At 41.4% G+C, this 20,400-nt stretch overlaps 2 protein-coding genes across 5 annotated transcripts in view; one reads left to right on the top strand and one right to left on the bottom strand.

The window, feature by feature from the left end:
* Positions 1–902, bottom strand: part of cntln (centlein, centrosomal protein) — a 126,508-nt gene extending 125,606 nt beyond the window's left edge. Inside the window, exon 1 of the mRNA XM_061770817.1 lies at positions 769–902. Coding sequence (XP_061626801.1) covers positions 769–870 — 102 coding nt within the window. The 5' untranslated portion in view covers positions 871–902. The remainder of the gene's footprint in view (positions 1–768) is intronic.
* A 6,632-nt stretch (positions 903–7,534) lies between these two features.
* The window catches only part of bnc2 (basonuclin zinc finger protein 2), a 201,657-nt gene continuing 188,791 nt past the window's right edge, over positions 7,535–20,400 (top strand). For 3 of the 4 annotated variants that reach the window (XM_061770815.1, XM_061770810.1, XM_061770811.1), the window contains exon 1: positions 7,537–7,975. In XM_061770815.1, the coding sequence (XP_061626799.1) occupies positions 7,958–7,975 (18 nt within the window). In that variant the 5' untranslated portion in view covers positions 7,537–7,957. Of the gene's footprint in view, positions 7,976–20,400 lie in introns of all 4 variants that reach the window. The other variant, XM_061770816.1, reaches the window with a different exon arrangement.

Below are 20,400 nucleotides of genomic sequence, written 5' to 3'. Positions count from 1 at the left end.
CCTCGTGAAAAGTGCATTGGTATGACCAAAGTATTGCCAACACCTGTGTCCACCTCTTTGTTTTACATTTACATTTAGGCTGGTTTTACACTGCAGGCTTGTATGGCAAATTCCAATTTAGCGCCTATAGTGAACTCCCCGCATTATCGCAGTTCGTCATTCACAGTCACCTATTGGCAATTGTTTGGGAACCGATCATCGATTATTTGTTGAAAAACTCACCTAATCGCTGTTTTTGTCTCAGGCCGAAGCCATGTCTACTGTAAAAATACTGCTTTGGCGCCATCTTGTGGCCAAAGAACTATGTTGCCGTGAGGGGAGGAGCTTCATAGTGTCAGATCATTGGCTTGTCTAATAGAAAAAGTCTTTTACTGCTATCTTGTGACATCTATAGGCAATTATAAACCTTTTTGGGTGGGTGTCAATTACCGGTACTCACAGATTTTCGTTATTCACAGCAGGACTCGGTCCCGATACACAAATAGCTGGGGTAGACTGTATATCCCGTCTACTGCACCAGCTTGCCCATAGGGCGGGATTAGCAAATGCTAAGGGCGCCGTGGTCTCTAGGGGGTGGCCTAAAAAAAAATCTGGTAGAAATTCACGTTCAATATGAAGTAATTATATTAAAACAAATTATTACTATTAACTTTTCATTTCTGGCCGAACATTTTCAACTTCAAGGAAAAGAAAATGGGTCAACTGAAATAAATATATTCAATAAGCCAAGAGGATCCATTTGAAATAGTGTGAAATCAGCTTTCTTACCCGAAGCATTAAAGCGACGCACGCACGCAGCTCCTGATGATAACAAACCCAGATGCAAACAAATGCCGCTAGCAAGTACACAGTGGGTCTAAGAGGCTTCATAAAGGTACTTTTGCAACAGAACACATTGTCCATGACTGAATCATCCACATGAGCCTGGACGGTGAGGCTCTGTTTTTAGATCAAGAGACTGCTTAAGCTGTGTTTGCTGTGCTGGCTGAGTTGAGCACACAGGGTGCGTCATGTGCATTGAATTAACTCTTGAGTGTCTGGACTGTTTGCACTGGATTTCTAAATGTATGATATCAGTTGCACTTAAAATAGTATAAACATCCATCCATCCATCCATTTTCTGAGCCGCTTCTCCTCACTAGGGTCGCGGGCGTGCTGGAGCCTATCCCAGCTGTCATCGGGCAGGAGGCGGGGTACACCCTGAACTGGTTGCCAGCCAATCGCAGGGCACATAGGAACAAACAACCATTCGCACTCACAGTCATCATGCCTACGGGCAATTTAGAGTCTCCAATTCATGCATGTTTTTGGGATGTGGGAGGAAACCGGAGTGCCCGGAGAAAACCCACGCAGGCACGGGGAGAACAGTCTCTAACCAGTCGGCCACCGTGCCGCCTAGTATAAACATAAGACTAAAATAATTCCATGATTGAAAAAAAAAAATCTGAGTGAATCATGGTGGACGACAGGTTTGCACATCTGCCTCGCAGTTCTGACGACCCGGGTTCAAATCTGGCCTCGCCTTTGTGGACTTTGCATGTTCTCCTCGTACCTGCGTGGGTTGTCTCCGGGTACTCCGGTTTCCACGCACATCCCCAAAAGATGCACGGTAGGTTAATTGACGACTCTAAATTGCCCGTAGGAGTGAATGGGACTGCGAGTGGTTGTTTATATGTGCCCTGCAATCGGCTGCCAACCAGTTCAGGGTGTACCCCACACCTCGCCCAAGACAGCTGGGATAGTGAATTACTGTTCTGTAAATATTTCATATCAAAGGGCAATAAGGAAAAGATACATGTTAATAATATAATGTTAAAACCACCAAAAGTTTAGTCATAAGTCTAATTCAAATGCTAATGCCAATGCACTTAATGCACCTTGGCCAGTGATGAACTGATGAAGGACTGCAAATGTTTGATGAACAGTCAAAATAAACTACTGAATGGCAAAATAAAAGGAGAACAAAAAAGATGAAAGTTTCTTTGTTATTGAGTGAAATCCAAATGAAATCTTTGGTGGATGAATCAAGTGGGGAAGCGGCATGTTTACAATAACATGACAACTAAAATGGAAAAGCTAACATAGGTTCAAACGTAAAGTAATTCCTGATAACTCCTTGGCTATTGGTAATCCACCCTAACACAGCAGCTCTTCTTCCACGTAGCCCTTGAAAATGGCAGCTCTTCTCACGGCCTTATTTATATGTATACAATTAGTAAATTCTACCCAGTATGTCCCCTTTGAGAATTATATCAGTCGCATATATTTACATGAGAAATACCTACGATTATAACAGGGGGTGTGTTCTTTGTATAGCTACTGTGCCTGGGGAAATGTGAAGCAGCGAAAGTGACCTTTGCAGACTTTTTACTGCATGTGCTGCTGTCATGAGTGACTGGAACTTTAATGAAGAGGTAAACCTCAGAGGGTTTGATGAGTCTTGATGTAGCTGAAGACTGTTCCAGGAGGTGACAGGTTCAATAGCTCATTATCATTACCATCGTTTAAACCTGCTGCTTGAGTAATGAACAGTGGGGGACTTGTCACAGCAACAAATAAACACTCATTCTACACTCACTTACTCGCTTACTACCTTAGCTCACCCTTAAAACAGGCCAAAAGCAGCGCATAAGGATTGATTGTTATTATAACAGAGTTATGATCTAAAAAAGATCTTCCCATGAAATCTTACTGACAGAGCACTTTTCAGTTCCGTGTGTAAATGTGGTAATCTGATGGCTGCACTAATAAATAGAAAGAAAGACAGGCTGTTTGTTTCTTGCCTGAAACGACAGGATTTCACTATTCCAGAGAGGATATTACAAAGAAAAACATGAACAATTTTAATCAGAATCAGAATCTCGCCTTGAAACTAACCCAGTCTTACAAATATAGCCTTGAAAGTTCTTATTTTTTCTGTCTGGATGAAATGATACAGTAAGTATCCCACAGACAGAAAATATTTGCCAATTGAAAGTACAGTTTATTTGTATGGGAATTCACAAAAGTGTGCCTTGTTTCTTTGGTGATCTCAATTTTATGAGGGGAAAAAAAGAAAGTAATCTAATGAGAAGGTTATGAGAAAATAAAGTCAGAATTTTACAGGAATTCAATTTAATTTGAATAAAGTTTACTTTCCAGGGGAAAGAAAATTATTTCATGAGAAAAAAATGGTCATAGTTATGAGAATACATTTATAATTTTATTTGTAATGTTATGAGAATGAGATTTTAACAAGTACTTAAGGGTTTTTCCAATATCTGAGCCGTAATTCAAGACAATTTTTTTTTGTTAAATTAAATACAAAACAAAGATAATTGTACCTTGTGTATTTAAAACAAAATACTGTAATACTTTCAGACCGCTAGCTTGATGCTAATGCTAATTAGGATCTATGTTGCAGTGCTTTAAACATTTAAACAACAGATTTAAAACAAACGATGATACACACAAACGCACGCACGCACACACAGACAGACAGACAGACAGATAGATAGATAGATAGATAGATAGATAGATAGATAGATAGATAGATAGATAGATAGATAGATAGATAGATAGATAGATAGATAGATAGATAGATAGATAGATAGATAGATAGATAGATAGATCGACAGATTACAAAAAAAAAATATTTTTGGGGGGTAAGGGTGTAACAGATTACACGTATTTCCATTATTTCATTTGGAAAAGATGATTTGAGATATGAGTGTTTAGAGTTATGAGCGTGGTCGTGGAACAAATTAAACTTGTATTTCAAGGCACACTGTCTGTACTAATATGAATACGTGAAAAAGTTGTACTTTTTTATAGATGCCACAAGTGGCGACAAAGCAGTACTTTTTATATATATATATATATATATATATATATATATATATATATATATATATATATGAAGCTCCTCAACTCATTTCAACATAGTTCCAAGATGCAGCAAGCACCAAGATGCCAAAAGATGGTGGTGAGCACAAAAAGCGCAAATCGGTAATTTTTTTCAGGGGATAATGGAAAAAATTCTGAATTTTAAGAGAATAAAGTCTCGATTTTATGACAATATAAGTAATACTGTAATAAAAATAAGTAATATTCATGCTTATGATGATTTTGAGAATAAAAGTCGTATGTTTACAACAACAAAAATAAAGTTAAGGTAATGCTTTATTGAGCCCCAGAGTGGAAATTCAGGAATTATTTCATCGTTATAAAAGCATCATCATCATCATCACAAATAATTATTACATTTGATGAGAAAAAGTAATAATCTTATGAGAAATGATGCAGCTGTACCTAATAGTGTGACCTGTAATTTTACATCCACACAATATGGTACATGGGGGCTTTTGGCTCATACACGACTACGTAATATCTCATTTAATTAGCAAACCCAAGCCCTCGGACTAACAGGCGTATGGTCCTCACTCTGCCACGGCCTCGGCCAAGCTATGAATATGCATAGCGTGGGACCTCGGTAGCTTGTTAGCCGCCCATGAATTCAACACAAGCCTAATCCCAGACCTATTATTTACCCCTTGACCAAACATGCAAGTGGGGCTTCCGGACGCTTGACTTGGTTGGAACGACTGCCTTGGGATTCAGCTGACTGTACTATACACCTTTTTTTCCCATCCGCTTAAGACAAATAAATACTTCTCTTAAATAGCCGCTTCCCTTTTAGTATCAGGCAACTACTGTACCCATTTGAACTCTGTTGCTAACCAAAACAGCAGCACCGAAGCAAGTAAACAGTGTTCCTGTGTGTTTAAAAGATGATCTTGTGTTGTGGATGTGGTGCCACACCAGATGTCGCTGTTTTCTTTCTTACCTTTGTGAATTTTCTTATGAATACAGAGCAGCATTTTAATTGTGAAATGATTGTGGACAGTGTTAACTAAATCGGTCTCATAATCATCGGAGTGATTATTTTTTTAACTAGTGTCCGTCTCTATTTAGTGCATCCCAAAGGAAGGCACCATTTTTCTTTCCTTTGATTTGAACTTAAAACAGCAGTGGTTCACTTTCGAAAGGAGTGTTTATTAATAAACCTGTCTAATAATTATTATAGTGCTGTTTGGGACATTATTCAACAAGAATGTCTCTGACCGCCTGCTCCTGCCGTCTCTCCCTTTGGCAGAGCCCAATCAACTTTTTATATTTAATACAGAGCAGTGTTTCAATTGCGAAATTAATGTGTATTAATAAACCTGTCTCTTAATTATTAGAATGCACTTTTGGAAATTATTTAATGAGTGCCTCCTGTTGGCTCTCTGTCACCTTTTTTTCCTTTCTCTTCATAGGTACTTTCTACAATGAAGTTGGGACGTTGTGTTAAACACAAATAAAAACAGAATACAATGATTTGCAAATCATGTTCAACCAAATTTAATTGAATACACTACAAAGACAAGATATTTAAATATATTTATGGGCAAAATACGGGCAATTTAGAGTCATTAATTAACCTAGCATGCATGTTTTTGGGATGAAACCGGAGTGCCCAGAGAGAACCCACGCAGGCACGGGAAGAACATGCAAACTCCACACAGGCGGGGCCGGGGATTGAACCCCAGTCCTCAGAACTGGGAGGCAGACGCTCTAACCAGTCGTTCACCGTGCCGCCATGATCGAAATCAAGCTATTTTTGTTTATTAATTTATTTTTTTAACACGTAAACCATGCTTTGGACGTTGACAAACAAGTAAACCTCATGAAAATCAGTTGAGGAATGAGCGAGTTATGCTTTATTTTCAATGCAAATACATTGGCCTTGATCGGAACGTCACGCCCACCAATGTGGCCGCCTTGTCGGCATGTCGCTACTGCGCGCCAGCGTATCTAGAGTGCTTTCGTAAATTCAATTGCTGCGAGTGTTCCGAGAGGCAGAGTATGTGTACTTTGTTTCAATTTCCGAATGTTTTGTTGTCAAATATGTTAAAAATTCACCGTCAGCCTACGACCCTTGCATCTTGCTTGAACCGATCGTTATTTGTTTCGGGGGGCTGAAAAGCGGTTTTAGTGGGGCTGGGACTATAAAACCTTGCCATAAACACACACAGTGTAACCTTGATAAAATGGATATCGGATAAAACGTACCATCGGGATTGAACAATGTGTCCAAAAATAGTTTTCATTTGTCACTTACAATACCGTCTGTTAGTTCAGGAATTGGCCACTGTTTTTTACTGGCGCTGTGGCGCAATGCAGGCAGAGAATGTGACTGACGTCTTTCCGAGTCACAGATATCCAATAATACTAACGCCTCCCGCGCCTACGTGGCGGCCATGTTGAATGTAGTGCATTGACGTGGCGGCCATGTGACCATGGAGCTATTGCTTATTATCCATAGAGCAGTGATAGGGAGCGTCATGGCTGCAACTTTAACTCTGAGGAGTACAAAACAAAAGTCTTTGGAGTGTGGAACATGCTATTTTTAGTCCAGTAACAGTTTTTTTTTGTCAAGCCGTTCACCTTTGGCAACAGATTTGGAACTATAAAGCGCACAAATTCCCCGTCGCTCATGAAAACAACTCCGCTATTATGAGTACTGTACGTCAACAATGTGTGGGCAGTGCATTTTGATTTTACCTACCTCCTTTTATGTAGTTTTTTTTAAATCTCATTTTATTTTATTGTTTTGATCCTTATTCTGTATTTTCTGCTGTGTTTTTATTGCATTGTCCAGCAGAGGGGAACAGTTTGTTTAAACTGTGCTATATAAATAAAGTGGATTGGATTCGATTGAACAATGTCACCATAACCAAGCACACCGGCGTGTGCCTTTCAAACATTTTCATGCTTTTTTAAAAATATATTTATTTACAATAACTATGAACTGCACTGGGTGTTTTAGGCCACAAAAAAAAAAAAAAACCTACAAAACAATAATGTTATACTTCACAGTAATATGGGTGCATATGGATTAAAAAAATAAAAAGAAGTGCTTCAATGGAACAGACAATCGGCACTATCGGACGACTCCTCCATCCCTATTAGTCCATTCTATCGAGGTTCCATTGTACTACCAAATATTTTGGGGGGGGCTTGACAGTTTTTAAGGGGGCCGGAGCCCCAAAATAGGCCTAGCGACGCCACTGATCCCAGGTTTACCAACCTGCCCTAATAATAGGCATACTTTTTGCGCGATCAATACTTAAAATAAAATAAAATAAATAAATGTCTTCACAAAAATAACAATGTGCACTTTCGATTGAGCTCGCGATTCATTCAACAATTCATGCAACTTGAATGCACTTCGTTTCTAATATTTTGACCCACGCGTGGAGCTAAAGGACATTTCAGTCTCATTTGTTTTGGTTATGTTGTCGCACAAAGGCGTCCCACTTCTTCCGTGACACAAACCAACTCACGCAACAAGCAAAAGTCACACACACACCTTCTCCGCCGGTCTGTACAGATGGACAGCCATCCTTCCACTGGAGTGTGTGCGTGGATTTGTGTGTGTCTAAACGCGCGCATGTGTGTGTGTGTGTGTGTGTGTGTGTTTGGGGAGGCGTTTTTTTTTTCCCTCCTCTCTTAGCTTTTTCTCAAGGTAGGACAGACACTTCCAGCTTTGACGACTTGTATCTTTTGCAGAGAAACGAAGAAAAGAAGAGGAGGAAAAAAAAAAAAAAAAAAACGACGAAGAAAAAGGCGACGTCGTGATTACGCGTCAACGTCCGACTTTTGCGCGAATCTCCGTGACGCGCGACTTGGCCGCGAACAGCCCACTTCCACACAAGCCGGTTCCGAAGCCCCCCCCCCCACCCATCCTCGCCCCCCCCAACCATACAATAAGAATCACCTACTAGTATCAACTACTAAGTTTTCTAATCGAGCACCGATTCACGGCACGCGACGAGGAGAAAGTTCCCCGCTTGAGGGCGAAAGCAGACTTTTTGTGTGCAGGAGAGGACGCCAAGTTTGCCAACGTGCCGAAGGAGTTCGTGAGTTCTGTCAGATGCGACATGCAGCCATGGTAATTACAATTTTTGTTTCCCCAATTTAAGCTTATTGTCGTTTTAAAAAAAAAAAACAGATTTAGGAGTTGACACTCGGGTTTACAAGGTTTATTCTGGGGTACGTGAATACATCAGAGCAGTGAAAAGTTGTCATGTGTCACTTTTTAAAAGCCCCTTTTATTGATTTGCTTTTACCATTTACCCCGTGCAAACATTTATTAGTGACACTTGTCAATCAAACAATGACCCAAATGCAACCCCTATCTCCACAAGAAAAAAAATGACACGTTTTGCAAATCTGTGGTAAAATCCATGTATATTTTCAAATTGTAAAAGATTGAAAATTGACATTGAAATAGCAAAAGTGACATCAATTGGACGTAATCCACTTTAAACCACCTGTAACCCCATTTATTGATGTTTTAATACACCTTTACACTCACCAACTGACTTGTAAATGTCATCACTGAGCCACGCACATTTATTGTGTTGCATTTTCTGGATTATTTTAAGGCCTCAAATTCCTTTAGGCCTCATCTGTGCAATGGATATCCTTCATGTTGGATTTCCACCTTGTTTTGGGGGACTTCTTGAAATTGTCCCCGCTTAGTGATTTTTCATTTTGACCCCCAAAAAAATAGTTTGTTGTTTCTCCACTTGTAAAACAGATTAAAAAGGGAACTAGGTGAATAAAAAGCGGAATATTTTACAGTCTCCTCTCATCAGGATTAGAAAGGGAGGAGGCAATGAGCTCAGGCAACGTGTTGAACACACGGACAGGACATGTCCATGTCATACATTTTAGTGGACAGCGAAGAGGAAGGAGGGAGCAGAAATAACGAAACAGTGCAAGATGAATGCCCCCCCCCCCCCACACTTGAAAGCACCGCCAAAGTACTCTCACGCATTCATCAATGAGCGTGTGTGTTGTCACACAAGATTTTTGGCTTGGCCTGATGTGTGTGTGTGTGTGTGTGTGTGTGTGTGTGTGCCAGGGATGTTTTGGAGGTCCGAGTCGGTGCTGCTCGTGAAGAATGGCAATTTACATTCCGCAGGCGTCATTTCGTTACTTTTATCTTTGTGCTGCTCTCTTCACTTGCTTGTGCAGAAGGTATGCGCGTGCGCGCGCGTGTGTAGTCCACATTTGCTTGACCACAAAACAACACTTTCGCTTCTGCAGGTATCGAGAGTGTGCGAGCGAAGGATTTAGGATCATAAGAGTTGCTGTGTGCTGTCTTGGAAGTGAACATAAATGACAAAGATCACTCACAAAGCATAATTCCCACAGAAAGGGTGTGCGAATTTAAAAACGAATCACAACATACCTTAGCAATTCCCGGATATACCCTCAGTAGCTGTTAACGTTGTAGGGATGACATCAGAGCAATCTGACAGGACACTCAGTAAATTCTACGATGCCACGACATTCATGTTCTGGATCTTGGCTGGAAAATGTCCAATATTTTGGTTTTGTGTTGGGATGGAGATAAGTAATTTCTCTTTAAGAAGACACACGACATTCACAGCAATGTGGATATAAATGCTACTCTTCAGCCAATGATGCGGTGACGTGAAGTGGGAGGCAAAAAACAAAACAAAAAAAAACATGGGAGGTTGTCAGACCGGTCGTGATTCCTGTGGTACTTCGGGAATCATGAGAGGGGAGAGAAGTGTGTGCGCAGAGCCGCCAGTTAGTCGGTTCAATAATCTGCTGGACAGGTGGGTCGGCGAAGACCCTCTCCGCCGTTGCCCCTTAGAGAGGCTGCTAATGAAGAGAAAGGCTGCTTAGAGGTGCTCTGCTCCGACCCCATCAACCCTACCCTGTACCCCCCGCTGGCTTCCTCTGATTACTGCCCAAGACCAGAACACTCCTTCCTCTCCATTCCGCCCGATCCTCTGACTGCCATATCCCTTTCTCTTTCTTTGAAATAGAATGCCGTGAGTAATAATAACAATACTGGTGGTGCGCATAACCACTAAATGTAGATCGCTGAAAAACAACAACAACAACAACCAATGATGGTACACTCAGACTATGCAGGGGCTCAAAGCGCACCATGGATTACCATAAAACATGTAAATAGGTGGAGGCCAATTCACAAGAAAGGCCAAGTTGAAACTGAAATCTATTTATATTTGTGTTTGAAATTGCCTTCCTAGAAATGTTTGTAGACAACAAAATGTCGTTTCCTGCTATGTGCACAATGTGAATCTTAGAACACTTCTGTTGATTATGTAAAAGAGGAAACCAATTGGTCGTTCATTATTAAGTGAAATGTCTCATTTTCTCTTGTGTATTCACAATTGCTCTTGAACCAAGTAAGAATATATTTTATCCTTATACTTGATTATTCCGATAGAATGGTCAGTTGAATCAAATTTGTTTTGATAAATAAATATGGATTTAAAAATATCTCAAATATTTAAATGCAGTATATATGTACTGTACATATTAATTAAATATAAATATTTATATTAAAACATTTTTATTTTGTTGGTAAAGTGACTCAAAAGGTCTCAAAACTCAAACGTGTAGGGCTTGCGGGACTTGCATGTCTCGACTTGAGACTTGACTCGGGACTTGATGGCAACGAATGATTGACATGTAGACTGCTCAATGGTTCCTTGGTAAATGAAGACGGTGATAAACGGTCAATGGCTGTTACAATAAACATGGCGCGCATTGTAATCTCTGACGATCCAAAAGAGTCAATAAAATGATTTTTTTTAAACTGTATATAGCCTTTGACAGAGGTGGGTAAGTAACGCGCTAAATTTACTCCGTTACATTTACTCAAGTAACATTTTGGATAAATTGTACTTGTCAGTGTAGTTTGAGTCCACCGTACTTTTTACTTTTACTTGAGTAGAATATGGATACTTTTACTCCATTACAATGATCGACATGCTGCTCGCTACTTTTATATATCCATTATTGCGTGCGCGATCTATTTTTAGACTTGATCTTCGACTTCTGCGTAGGGTGCCTTGGCGCCAATCCAACGTGATCATTAGTGTCATTTGACTCCAATTTACCAATCAGACGGCACAAGGCAGTCACATGACCGCACACAAACCCTTCGTGGGCCAATCAAATTGACTCATTTTGGGGGAAAAAAAACCCAGCCACGCATGTGTTTACTTTACAGACTCTGAAAAACAAACGCTTTGTCATGCAGCGTCGTCTTAAATTGGGACCGCCCAAACGTGGATATTTCAGCCCACTTCTCACTTGAGAAAACACCTTGCGCTAGGTTGCAGATGTTTTTGCTGTTGTTTTGGCTGTGCATCTGCCAACATTAGCCCTGTTTTAGGGTCATACGTCACTGTAAAACATACTGCAAAACCATGTTGTAATCTCTCTCTCTCTCTCTCTCTCTCTCTCTCTCTGTCTCTCTCTCTCTCGCGCACACAATCAATAAGTCTGGTCAGCAAACATCTTCCTCATTCAGTCATTTCATTGAATAAATAAAATAATGTTTCTGTAAGCCCCAATGCATGTGTCGTTGGTTTGGGGCACTTAAAAATTAAAATGTTGGCAGGTGTGTGACTTCCAGATATTTTTTATTTGGCTCTTGATTTTTTTATTTATTTTTTTACTCACGAGTTAATCTTTACTTGAGTATTTTTTTCACTAAGTACTTTCTTACTCTTACTCAAGTAAATATTTGGAGGACTACTTTTGACTTTTACTTCAGTCATATTATTCTAAAGTAACAGTACTCTTACTTGAGTACAATATTTGGCTACTCTACCCACCTCTGGCCTTTGATTTCTAAAGAGTCTCAAAGGACTTCACAGGCCCACAGTTCACAAAGATCAATGACATCCCCTGGTCCAACTCCCCCATCCGGCAAGTAAAAATGAAAAAAACGTCCGTTGTTTTTCCTTTACAACAGGCACCAATCAAAAGTGGGAGCGATTGGGACGGGATCAAGTAGAAGGTGACGCGCTTCTTGTCGCGCCGTCCATCTCGCTGTATTTCATCTTCTGCCAATCTGGACAAAAATGCCTGCATTTCCTCAGTCGACCACAGAACAATAGCTTCTTTAAGCCTGCCGCACACTGCGCGACGTGATCGAACCCGACTGGACCGGACCATCGTGTAGAGTTGCCGACGCACCCCTGCACATGAGCGATTCACAAGTGGATGCCTGGCGAGCCTGTATAGGCGTTTGATGCTGTGTATTCAGTATCTTGTACTTGATCACATTCCTAAAACCATAAAAAGATTAATAGTAAAGGAAGAAGCAGGTTGCTAAAGAGAGAGGGTGTTGGTGAGAATAAAAGCGAGAGTGCGGATATTTGAAAGGAGGCTCGCTGGCTCCATTCGTTTGAACGTACCCAGCGTGTACGTACGTTGGCGTACATTCTGGTCACAAGCTTTGCTTTTTCATCCACAGGTACATTATACATTATGAATAAAGTTAAGTATTGAAGTAAAACACAATATTTGATGCTTTATATATTGTTTATATGGCTTGATGAGGTCCGGATCGTTAAACCCGGAAATGTGTTTTCCCCTTGAGGGAAAGCTTATCTGCCGCGACGTTAAGATGGCGGTTCAAATTTTGAATCGCGGCAAAACCAGTGGCAGACTGATTGGCCACTCATGAAAACAGCACACACTACGCTACAGTTCTATCTGGTTCCGCGGGGTCGCTCGGTGTACGGCAGCCTTTAGACGCCATGATTGTGAAAGTGACAAGTCACCGCGCTTAAAGAAACAAGTACATCCGTCGGCCAATTAGATGACAGTTACGTCACTGCCCTTTTCGGCCAGGTCGGAGGAGGTTATGAAAAGCGGTGCCATTGCCACCGCTTGTCCTCGAAAATGTGTAATGGAGAAGCGATCACACGGGGCGGAGCGAGGCTGGTTAGGGGTAGAACCGGTACAATGGAAAAGGGGCAACTGTTTGTTAAAACAACATGAGTCCATTGAATGAAATGAAGTGCTGCAGGTTGAAGCGTCCGGGGATGTGGTCCATCTCAGATCTTGTCACGGTCGGTCAATATAGAATCCTTAAAGCAACAACCTCACTTTGATCATCACATACCTCGCCCCCCCTCTGATCAGGAGAGGAGGGGTGCGAAGAGAGGAGAAGCGTCAGTAAAACAGGCCAATATCCAGATGTTAGCGTTTAAGGCAGGGCAAGAGGTTGGGTAGTATAAGACTGGCATATAGACCATGCCCAATGACTGTCCAATACTGTCCATAAAAGTGGCCAATAATGGTACAATTAAACCAAACAGGTACTCAGCATGGCTTACCATGGCCATAAAACCCAATACAGGACGGCAGTTTTTCCGTTGCAACGCGTTGGTAGATGTGCGGTGCTCAATCACGGCAATGATTCGTGAACTAATTTGTTTCGCCATGGCCTCCATGTTCATACATTCGCCATAAAGTGCTGCTGTGAAGTTAAAACCTCAGCAATGCACGGGTGAATACAAAGTATGTAAGCCACGCAGGGAAGGAAGAGGAAATAATAAAAAAAGAACATTTATTTCAGAGGAACCTTATCCAGACAGTGATTTCAAAGCAACATTCTTGCGGTGTATTTATCCATCCAGGGGAGGGTCACCGCTGCACCCATTTGGCCCCAGTAATGTCTCAGATGGCCCACGGTGCATCTTGGCCGCGACAGAAAGGGTAATATTGTGAAAAGGGAGTGGAGTGGGGCGAGGGTCACACACCTGCGGAGGCTCGAGATGGAAAAAATGTCGGAACGAGACACCAGACTGCCGGAGAGTTAGAGTACTTAAAACAAATTGCACGGCCGGGTTCCTAATTTTAAGAAAGCAAGGGGCGAGACGTTAATAATCCGAAACAATAAACACCTAATAGATATAATTAGACTTCTCGGTGCCTCGGCAGCACGGCGTAAGAAATTGAATCCTCGCGCCTCACTTAAACTTTCATTTCCTGCAAATACATTTTTAAACTCCTCGCTACCTTAAATAAACAATGGACGCTGATCAACTGGCTTAACGGCTGTTATGACAGAAGCATTTAGCATGTTTTTACTCTTGCCGTATCACACAGATTTCTATCTGCGGGAGTTTAAATCTGCTAAAAGATAGCTTTTGCCTCTGTCTTTAATCAGATTACAATCAAGACTACAAGCTGTGTTTGAATTGTAACCTGAAACTTGTACTTGAACACGCTCCCCCCCCTTTTTTTTTTTTTTTTTTTGCCAACTGATATTTAAGGCTTCATTTTAAATGTTAATCCAAATACAATTTCCCAAGAAAGGAAGGAATAGCAGGGGGAAAAAATGCAAAAGCACCAAGTGCACTCGCTACTGCCATCTTTATTTGTTTAAAGCGTGCATTTCGTGTCCCATTAGAAAGGAAGACAATCTTCAAAGTCACTAAAAATTCTTAACATTTTGAACTGTAATTTGGGATGGCCATAAAGAAACAATTTGTACAAATTGTAACTTGGAAATAGATTCCAAAAATGGCTTTGATGGTTCACCAACTTGTAATAAAGAGAGAGAGAGAAAGCTTTGTCGTTACCATGGCCATGCGGGGCCTAGGATACCTCATGTTGTTTAATACTAATGTTCACCTTAAGGCATGATGTAATGGTTCTGATAATGTTTAGCACACACAAATGTATGAACACAATCTGTTCGTTTGGGATGTTGGTTGACATCGGATTTGTTTGGATTTCACGGCAGTAAGTCTTGAGCTATAATAAATATTTTGTCATCATAAAACCTTACCACAAAAACCCATAAAACTGTACAAGGCATTAAAAAATAAAATAAAACATGTAAACAACATAAATGAGAAGTTATTCATTTGTTAAAAGTGACAGTAAACCATAAAAAGCAGTAAAATGCTCAGGCTTAACTTTAATGACAAATGAAAAGTGTTATTAAAAATGTGGTTTTCATTCTAAAAAATTTGTCATTGATTGTCATTAAAGTGTAAAAAGAAGTTACTTTTAGTATTAAGATGCATAAACAGGATAACATTCTGAGCCCTGTTTTCGTGACTGGCTTAAATCCAGCACCGTGGTCGGTGCAACTGTGCGCCAGGGGCGGGTTGGACCGGTGTTGGTAATTTCGTAGACCAGTTCACCGAGAGAGTGCGTTCTGCGTAACTGTGGGAGTGTTTACAGCCGGCCTCATTTGACGCCAATAAAAGCAGCTCTCATTCCCTTTAACTGGCGTGATGGCAGTCCCGGATGGAGACATCTCTGTACGTAAGAGAATCGCAGCCATCTGTGTTTGAGTAGAGCATTGTTGCTGCTTCTCGCCTGTGTGGCAACAGACAATGTGACTGGGTACCCTTATTAAGTACAGAATAAGCTGGTGATGACTGCTGGCGACTTAAATATTTTCACGGACCACAGTATCTGTCTGCATGTGCCCCGATCAAATTCACCAAAATTACCTTAGACCAGCGGTTTAGCTAGCGCTAAGATTTAGATGTGGTCTGAGCAGACATAAGTTTAGCCCCACTCTGCTACCACACACCGGGACGTGTAGCTTGGCGCAGACCGGTCTGTCAAATTGGCAAACACTTACGCTTGAATGAAAATCAGAATCCGCTGGCGTAAGTGCAGATGCGCTGTCTATGAAAATAGAACCCTCAGTCTTGACTTTAATGGCTAATTGTAATGCACGGCAGAGTGAGTCACATGACAAGTTTGCTTTAATTCTTTTTCTGAATTTGTATATAACCAAGTATAAAAAGAAGTGAATCAGTGTCAAGCTAGTCAAGCTAACTTTGATGACAAATGATGACACTGGTTTTCTTTGAAAGTGATTGTTTCTTCTCTTCTCACTGATTCTTTTGCCGCAGAAAAACCAAAATACTCACATGCAGATGCTCACTGAACTGAGCTCCAGTGAGTTTCATTGACATCTGTAAGATAGTATTCCGAATTCGGACTTGAAGGGCATATTTCCATCCATCCATCCATTTTCTGAGCCGCTTCTCCTCCCTAGGGTAGCGGGCGTGCTGGAGCCTATCCCAGCTGTCATCGGGCAGGAGGCGGGGTACACCCTAGACTGGTTGCCAGCCAATCGCAGGGCACAAACAAACAAACAACCATTCGCACTCACAATCACAGTCACACCTACGGGCAATTTAGAGTCTCCAATTAATGCATGTTTTTGGGATGTGGGAGGAAACCGGAGTGCTCGGAGAAAACCCACACAGGCACGGGGAGAACATGCAAACTCCACACAGGCGGGGCCGGGGATTGAACCCGGGTCCTCAGAACTGTGAGGCTGACGCTCTAACCAGATCATCCACCGCGCCGCCGGGCATGTTTCCCCCACCCCAAAATATATTTTTGTGTCTTAAATGTCAATTACACTTCACAACCGGAGGGGGAGCACTGGAGAAAAACAAATCTGCTTTGATTGGGTTTATGCACAACTAATTCGTGCGTAAAAAAAACGGTCCAGCAGGTAGCGAAATTGCATTTCAATGGTAATCCATACGTTGAGCAGACCATAATTCTAAGTGACACTTTGGAAGTAACGCCTTCACAAACAGGAGCGAAATGGCTCAGCTGGGACAATTTGCGCTTACGTGATGTCATTCACATTTTACGGCTCCTTTCTGCCATAAAAGCTGCTCGCGGGAAACTCCTACAACTTTGTTCCTTTTTAAAAAAATATTTATTTTTTTAAGTGTCTTCAGGTGACTTTCTGTGCAGGCTCTTTACATGTTTGCGCATCGGTGTGCCTCTGAAGCCAAGGCGTGGTGGAAAAAGATCACCTCGGGCCACGCGGGGGTGATTTGATTAAAAGAGAATCATTTGCCCTCGAGGTGCCTTTTCTGTTCCCTGCCGAAAAGCTGGCGTGAGAAATGTGATATGACAAGATAAGTGGTGGCTCATGAAAAATTCCTGAGGACCGAGACGTAGCATGTTGACTTTGGAATGGGTGGCGTGGAGCAGCTCTACCCGACAAAGTTACTTTTCCTGCAAAATGGCTCACTCCAGAATGTTCTCATTTAGAACCTGTTTATATTTGCAGCAAAAGGGCGGATAAAGTGTAGCCCCCTGTCTTTCATTCCAGACATTCTCTCCTGGCATGTCCACCAATACTGTTATTGGCTACTGTGTCTTCAAATAAATTAATACAGTTGGTTATGGTGACAGGTGAGCCCCAGATGAACACCCTGGACTGGTCACCAGTCAATCACAGGGCAATAACATTCACCCTTTTGGGCAATTTGGAGATTTTGATTATTTGGTGAAAATTGGCATACACCCTGGACTCAAGAGACTCCGGGAACTTTGTAGTGTTTAAAACTAACCTCAAACTTGTCATCACCTATGATTAGATTGTATTTATTCCAATTCTCAAACCATTACTTTATTTATCATGCAGCTATGCTATAATTTATTATACACTGAGAGTTTTTATGTTGTGTAATTGTTGTGCTGTGCTGTTAGTTTTTTTTTTTTTCCCCCCTAATTACCTGCTTGGGGACAACATATGCAAATTCAGTTTTTATCTACTTCTGGTCCAATTTCTTTTAATTGTGCATTGCAACAATGGGTGAACATGCAAACCCCGGACCTAAGAACGATGAGGCAGACGTGCTAACTACTAGTACAACATGCTGAAGCGTGCATAATTACGTCCTGATACTATTCCATTCACAAAAACTGGAAGCATAATTCAACTTGTTTTGGAGCCATTAGATTGTGCAGGCATCCCTAATGATAAATGAATCTTACTAGAATTGTGTGTAATATAAAAAAAATCCACACAATGCATGTGTAGTCCAGCAAGTCTTAGAGTTTAAATGCTGGGTAGGCTCGCAAAAACACTCATCTGCTTTCTTTCTAACTTCACAAGGTTTAAAGTGACATTGACTGGACCTTCATTGAAGCCATCATGTTTTTTTAAACGCTCTATCAGCCTTGCTGAAGACTTTTTTTTTTTTTTTTTTTGGCCCCAAACTTTAGTTCAGAATTTGATTCCGCCTGAATCAGTGCAGGATCTCATTGCTTTGGCTTGCATCTTCAATAGCTTGTTCATGCTTTCGTGTATTCGTGGAAATCAATAAATAAATAAAGGATTGGTGCCCACCGTCAAAGTCAAGTCATGGTGACGTTACACGTCGAGTCAGCCCTTTATGCATTTAAGCCACTTACGGGCCACTTTTTGACATTCCATTTCAAACCCCAGACGGTTCCTGGAGTGCAATACTGGACTTTCATTACAGTATTTTTCAATATAGCATTACATAGTTATGGCCTATATACTTAATCATATGACATTTTGAACAGCCACCAAACTTGTCAATCTTTATGACCTGTTAAGACATAAAGTTAAGCAACGCTCATATTACAACGTAAAATGACAGCTATGCCTCGCATCTCATTTTTAAACATTATTAACTCTCACACAGTGCCAGGGCGGGTGGGGTGTTGTGGCGTCAACGATGTTTTTAGATTCTGCTGACAGGTAGCGAGTCGGCTGGTGGGGGGGACAGTGGCGCTTTTGAGACGGACAGAAGAGACAAGTCTCCCAGTGCGGCAGGCGGGGAGAAATAGGGCCTCTTTCATGTGACTTTGCATTCCGGCACAAGGCACACGCAGGCGCAGGCACAAGACGGAACATGCGTCTGACGGGAACCCCGCCCTTCAAGCCCCCCATCGCTCTGCTGCATGATGACCTTAACGTTTAACAAAGGACCCCATGCTGGAATTCTTCCTGACCATCTGTGTCAGCATGGCATGCGCACATATGCTTAGTGCATTATTATTAAGCATTCCCGTGAGATTTTAGCAGGAAATTGAGCAGGGCGTCATGTTTATGAATTACTTAACACAATAACTTAACTAGTAGCCAACAACATTGGCAAGAAAATGGATGAATTGCATTAAGGAGCCAAAGGTGAACTTTCTTAGATCATCATCAATAAAGATTCAAACATTCTACACAGGATTGTTTTATACAGAGATCCAGCCAAATTACCAAATCAGCCGACATTTATGTACCCTCGTCATTTAAACAGAACCCAGCAAAGCAGGATATAGTCGTGATGTTGTCCACTTTTACACAGCGACTGCACATCTCGCAAACAAAAAATGACAATGTGGGATTCCAATAGTGACAACTGCTTTCAACACGACAGAAGGCAGTGTACCGGCATTGCAGCATCCGTTTTTACACAGGCGCTTCCCCGCCCGACCGTGATAGTATCTCGCAAGCCTGAATATTCATGAGACGACTTCCCCCATTCGGTACCTCTTATACAGAACAAGCCTTGGGGAAAGGAGCTAAAAATTCTGAAATTGTCCCTATTTCTTTTTTTTTTTTTTTGTTGCGATATCTTGTCCTTTGACCACTTTGTAAAGTTTTGTGGGAACTAGGTGAGTATAGCTTTTCATAATGCTGCTCACAAACAAACGTCAAACTCACTCACTGCAATGTAAACACAACCTTCTTATGACGAAATGAGCAATAGCTGGGGAGAGAAAGGAAATTGAAAAATGCCAGTTTTCTACTAATTTCATCATTCAAAAAAGGAAACATTGACTTATTTATGTTGATTCAACAATTTTGTACTACAACATGAATTGATCCATGTTTTTTTTGTACAATTGTACAAAGAAAATATGAAGGATATTTTTCTTGCGTGATGTAATTTGTTGTAAAACTGACGTAATTTTTATTTTCAACTCCAGATAGGCATGAGACATTATGTCAACATTTCACTTTGTCGGCTGAGTTGAATACATTTTTGTCCACATTTTTGTGAGTAGGGTCTCAATATTGTGGTGCTGTGGAGAGGCTGTCTTTTTTTTTTTTTTTTTTTTTTTGCTAGCAAAGGTGCATGGCCTCAGGAGACACACACACACACACACACAGACACACAAACTCTCCTCTTCCATGTTTCTTTATTGTACCTCCTGTCACTTTGTCCTATTCATTTAACCTTTCATTAGAGCCAGCAGACAGTCTGCACAGCTTCAGGAACAATGCTAAAAAAGCCCCACTGTCACAGTTATTAGATTCCTCTGACCCCCTTCTACCCTGGCAACTCAATATGAAGAGAGAGATGGCCCGTTCTGAGAGACCACGGGACCGGGGGAGGGGCGAGGGAAGAGGGGGAAAAAAACGGCGAGGAAAGAGGTTGACCATCTCCCGTGGAGAAAGCTCCTCTTGACTTTGACGAGCCACATGTTAATAGCGAAACGGGAGAGGACGAGCGCATTGGAGGAGTTGCAGCGAAAACACAAGCAGTTTGTGTAGGAATTTTAGTTTTTAATGGCCGGTCAGGAATTTGGGAACCCCGAGGAAGGACAGAAACTCCCACCTCCTCCTCCTTCTACATCTGTCATTCCGTCACTTGTGTGTCTCTCTTTCTATCAATCCTCCAAGTCATCCCATAGCTTCAACAGCTGTAAAAGTGCTTAGTGCCCTCATTTGGCCGTAAAAGATAACATGCCGGT

Source organism: Phyllopteryx taeniolatus, chromosome 4 (assembly GCF_024500385.1).
Source record: "Phyllopteryx taeniolatus isolate TA_2022b chromosome 4, UOR_Ptae_1.2, whole genome shotgun sequence".
Taxonomy (NCBI): Eukaryota; Metazoa; Chordata; class Actinopteri; order Syngnathiformes; family Syngnathidae; genus Phyllopteryx; species Phyllopteryx taeniolatus.
Note: the sequence above shows the minus strand (reverse complement) of the source record. Positions and strands in the feature narration are given on the sequence as shown.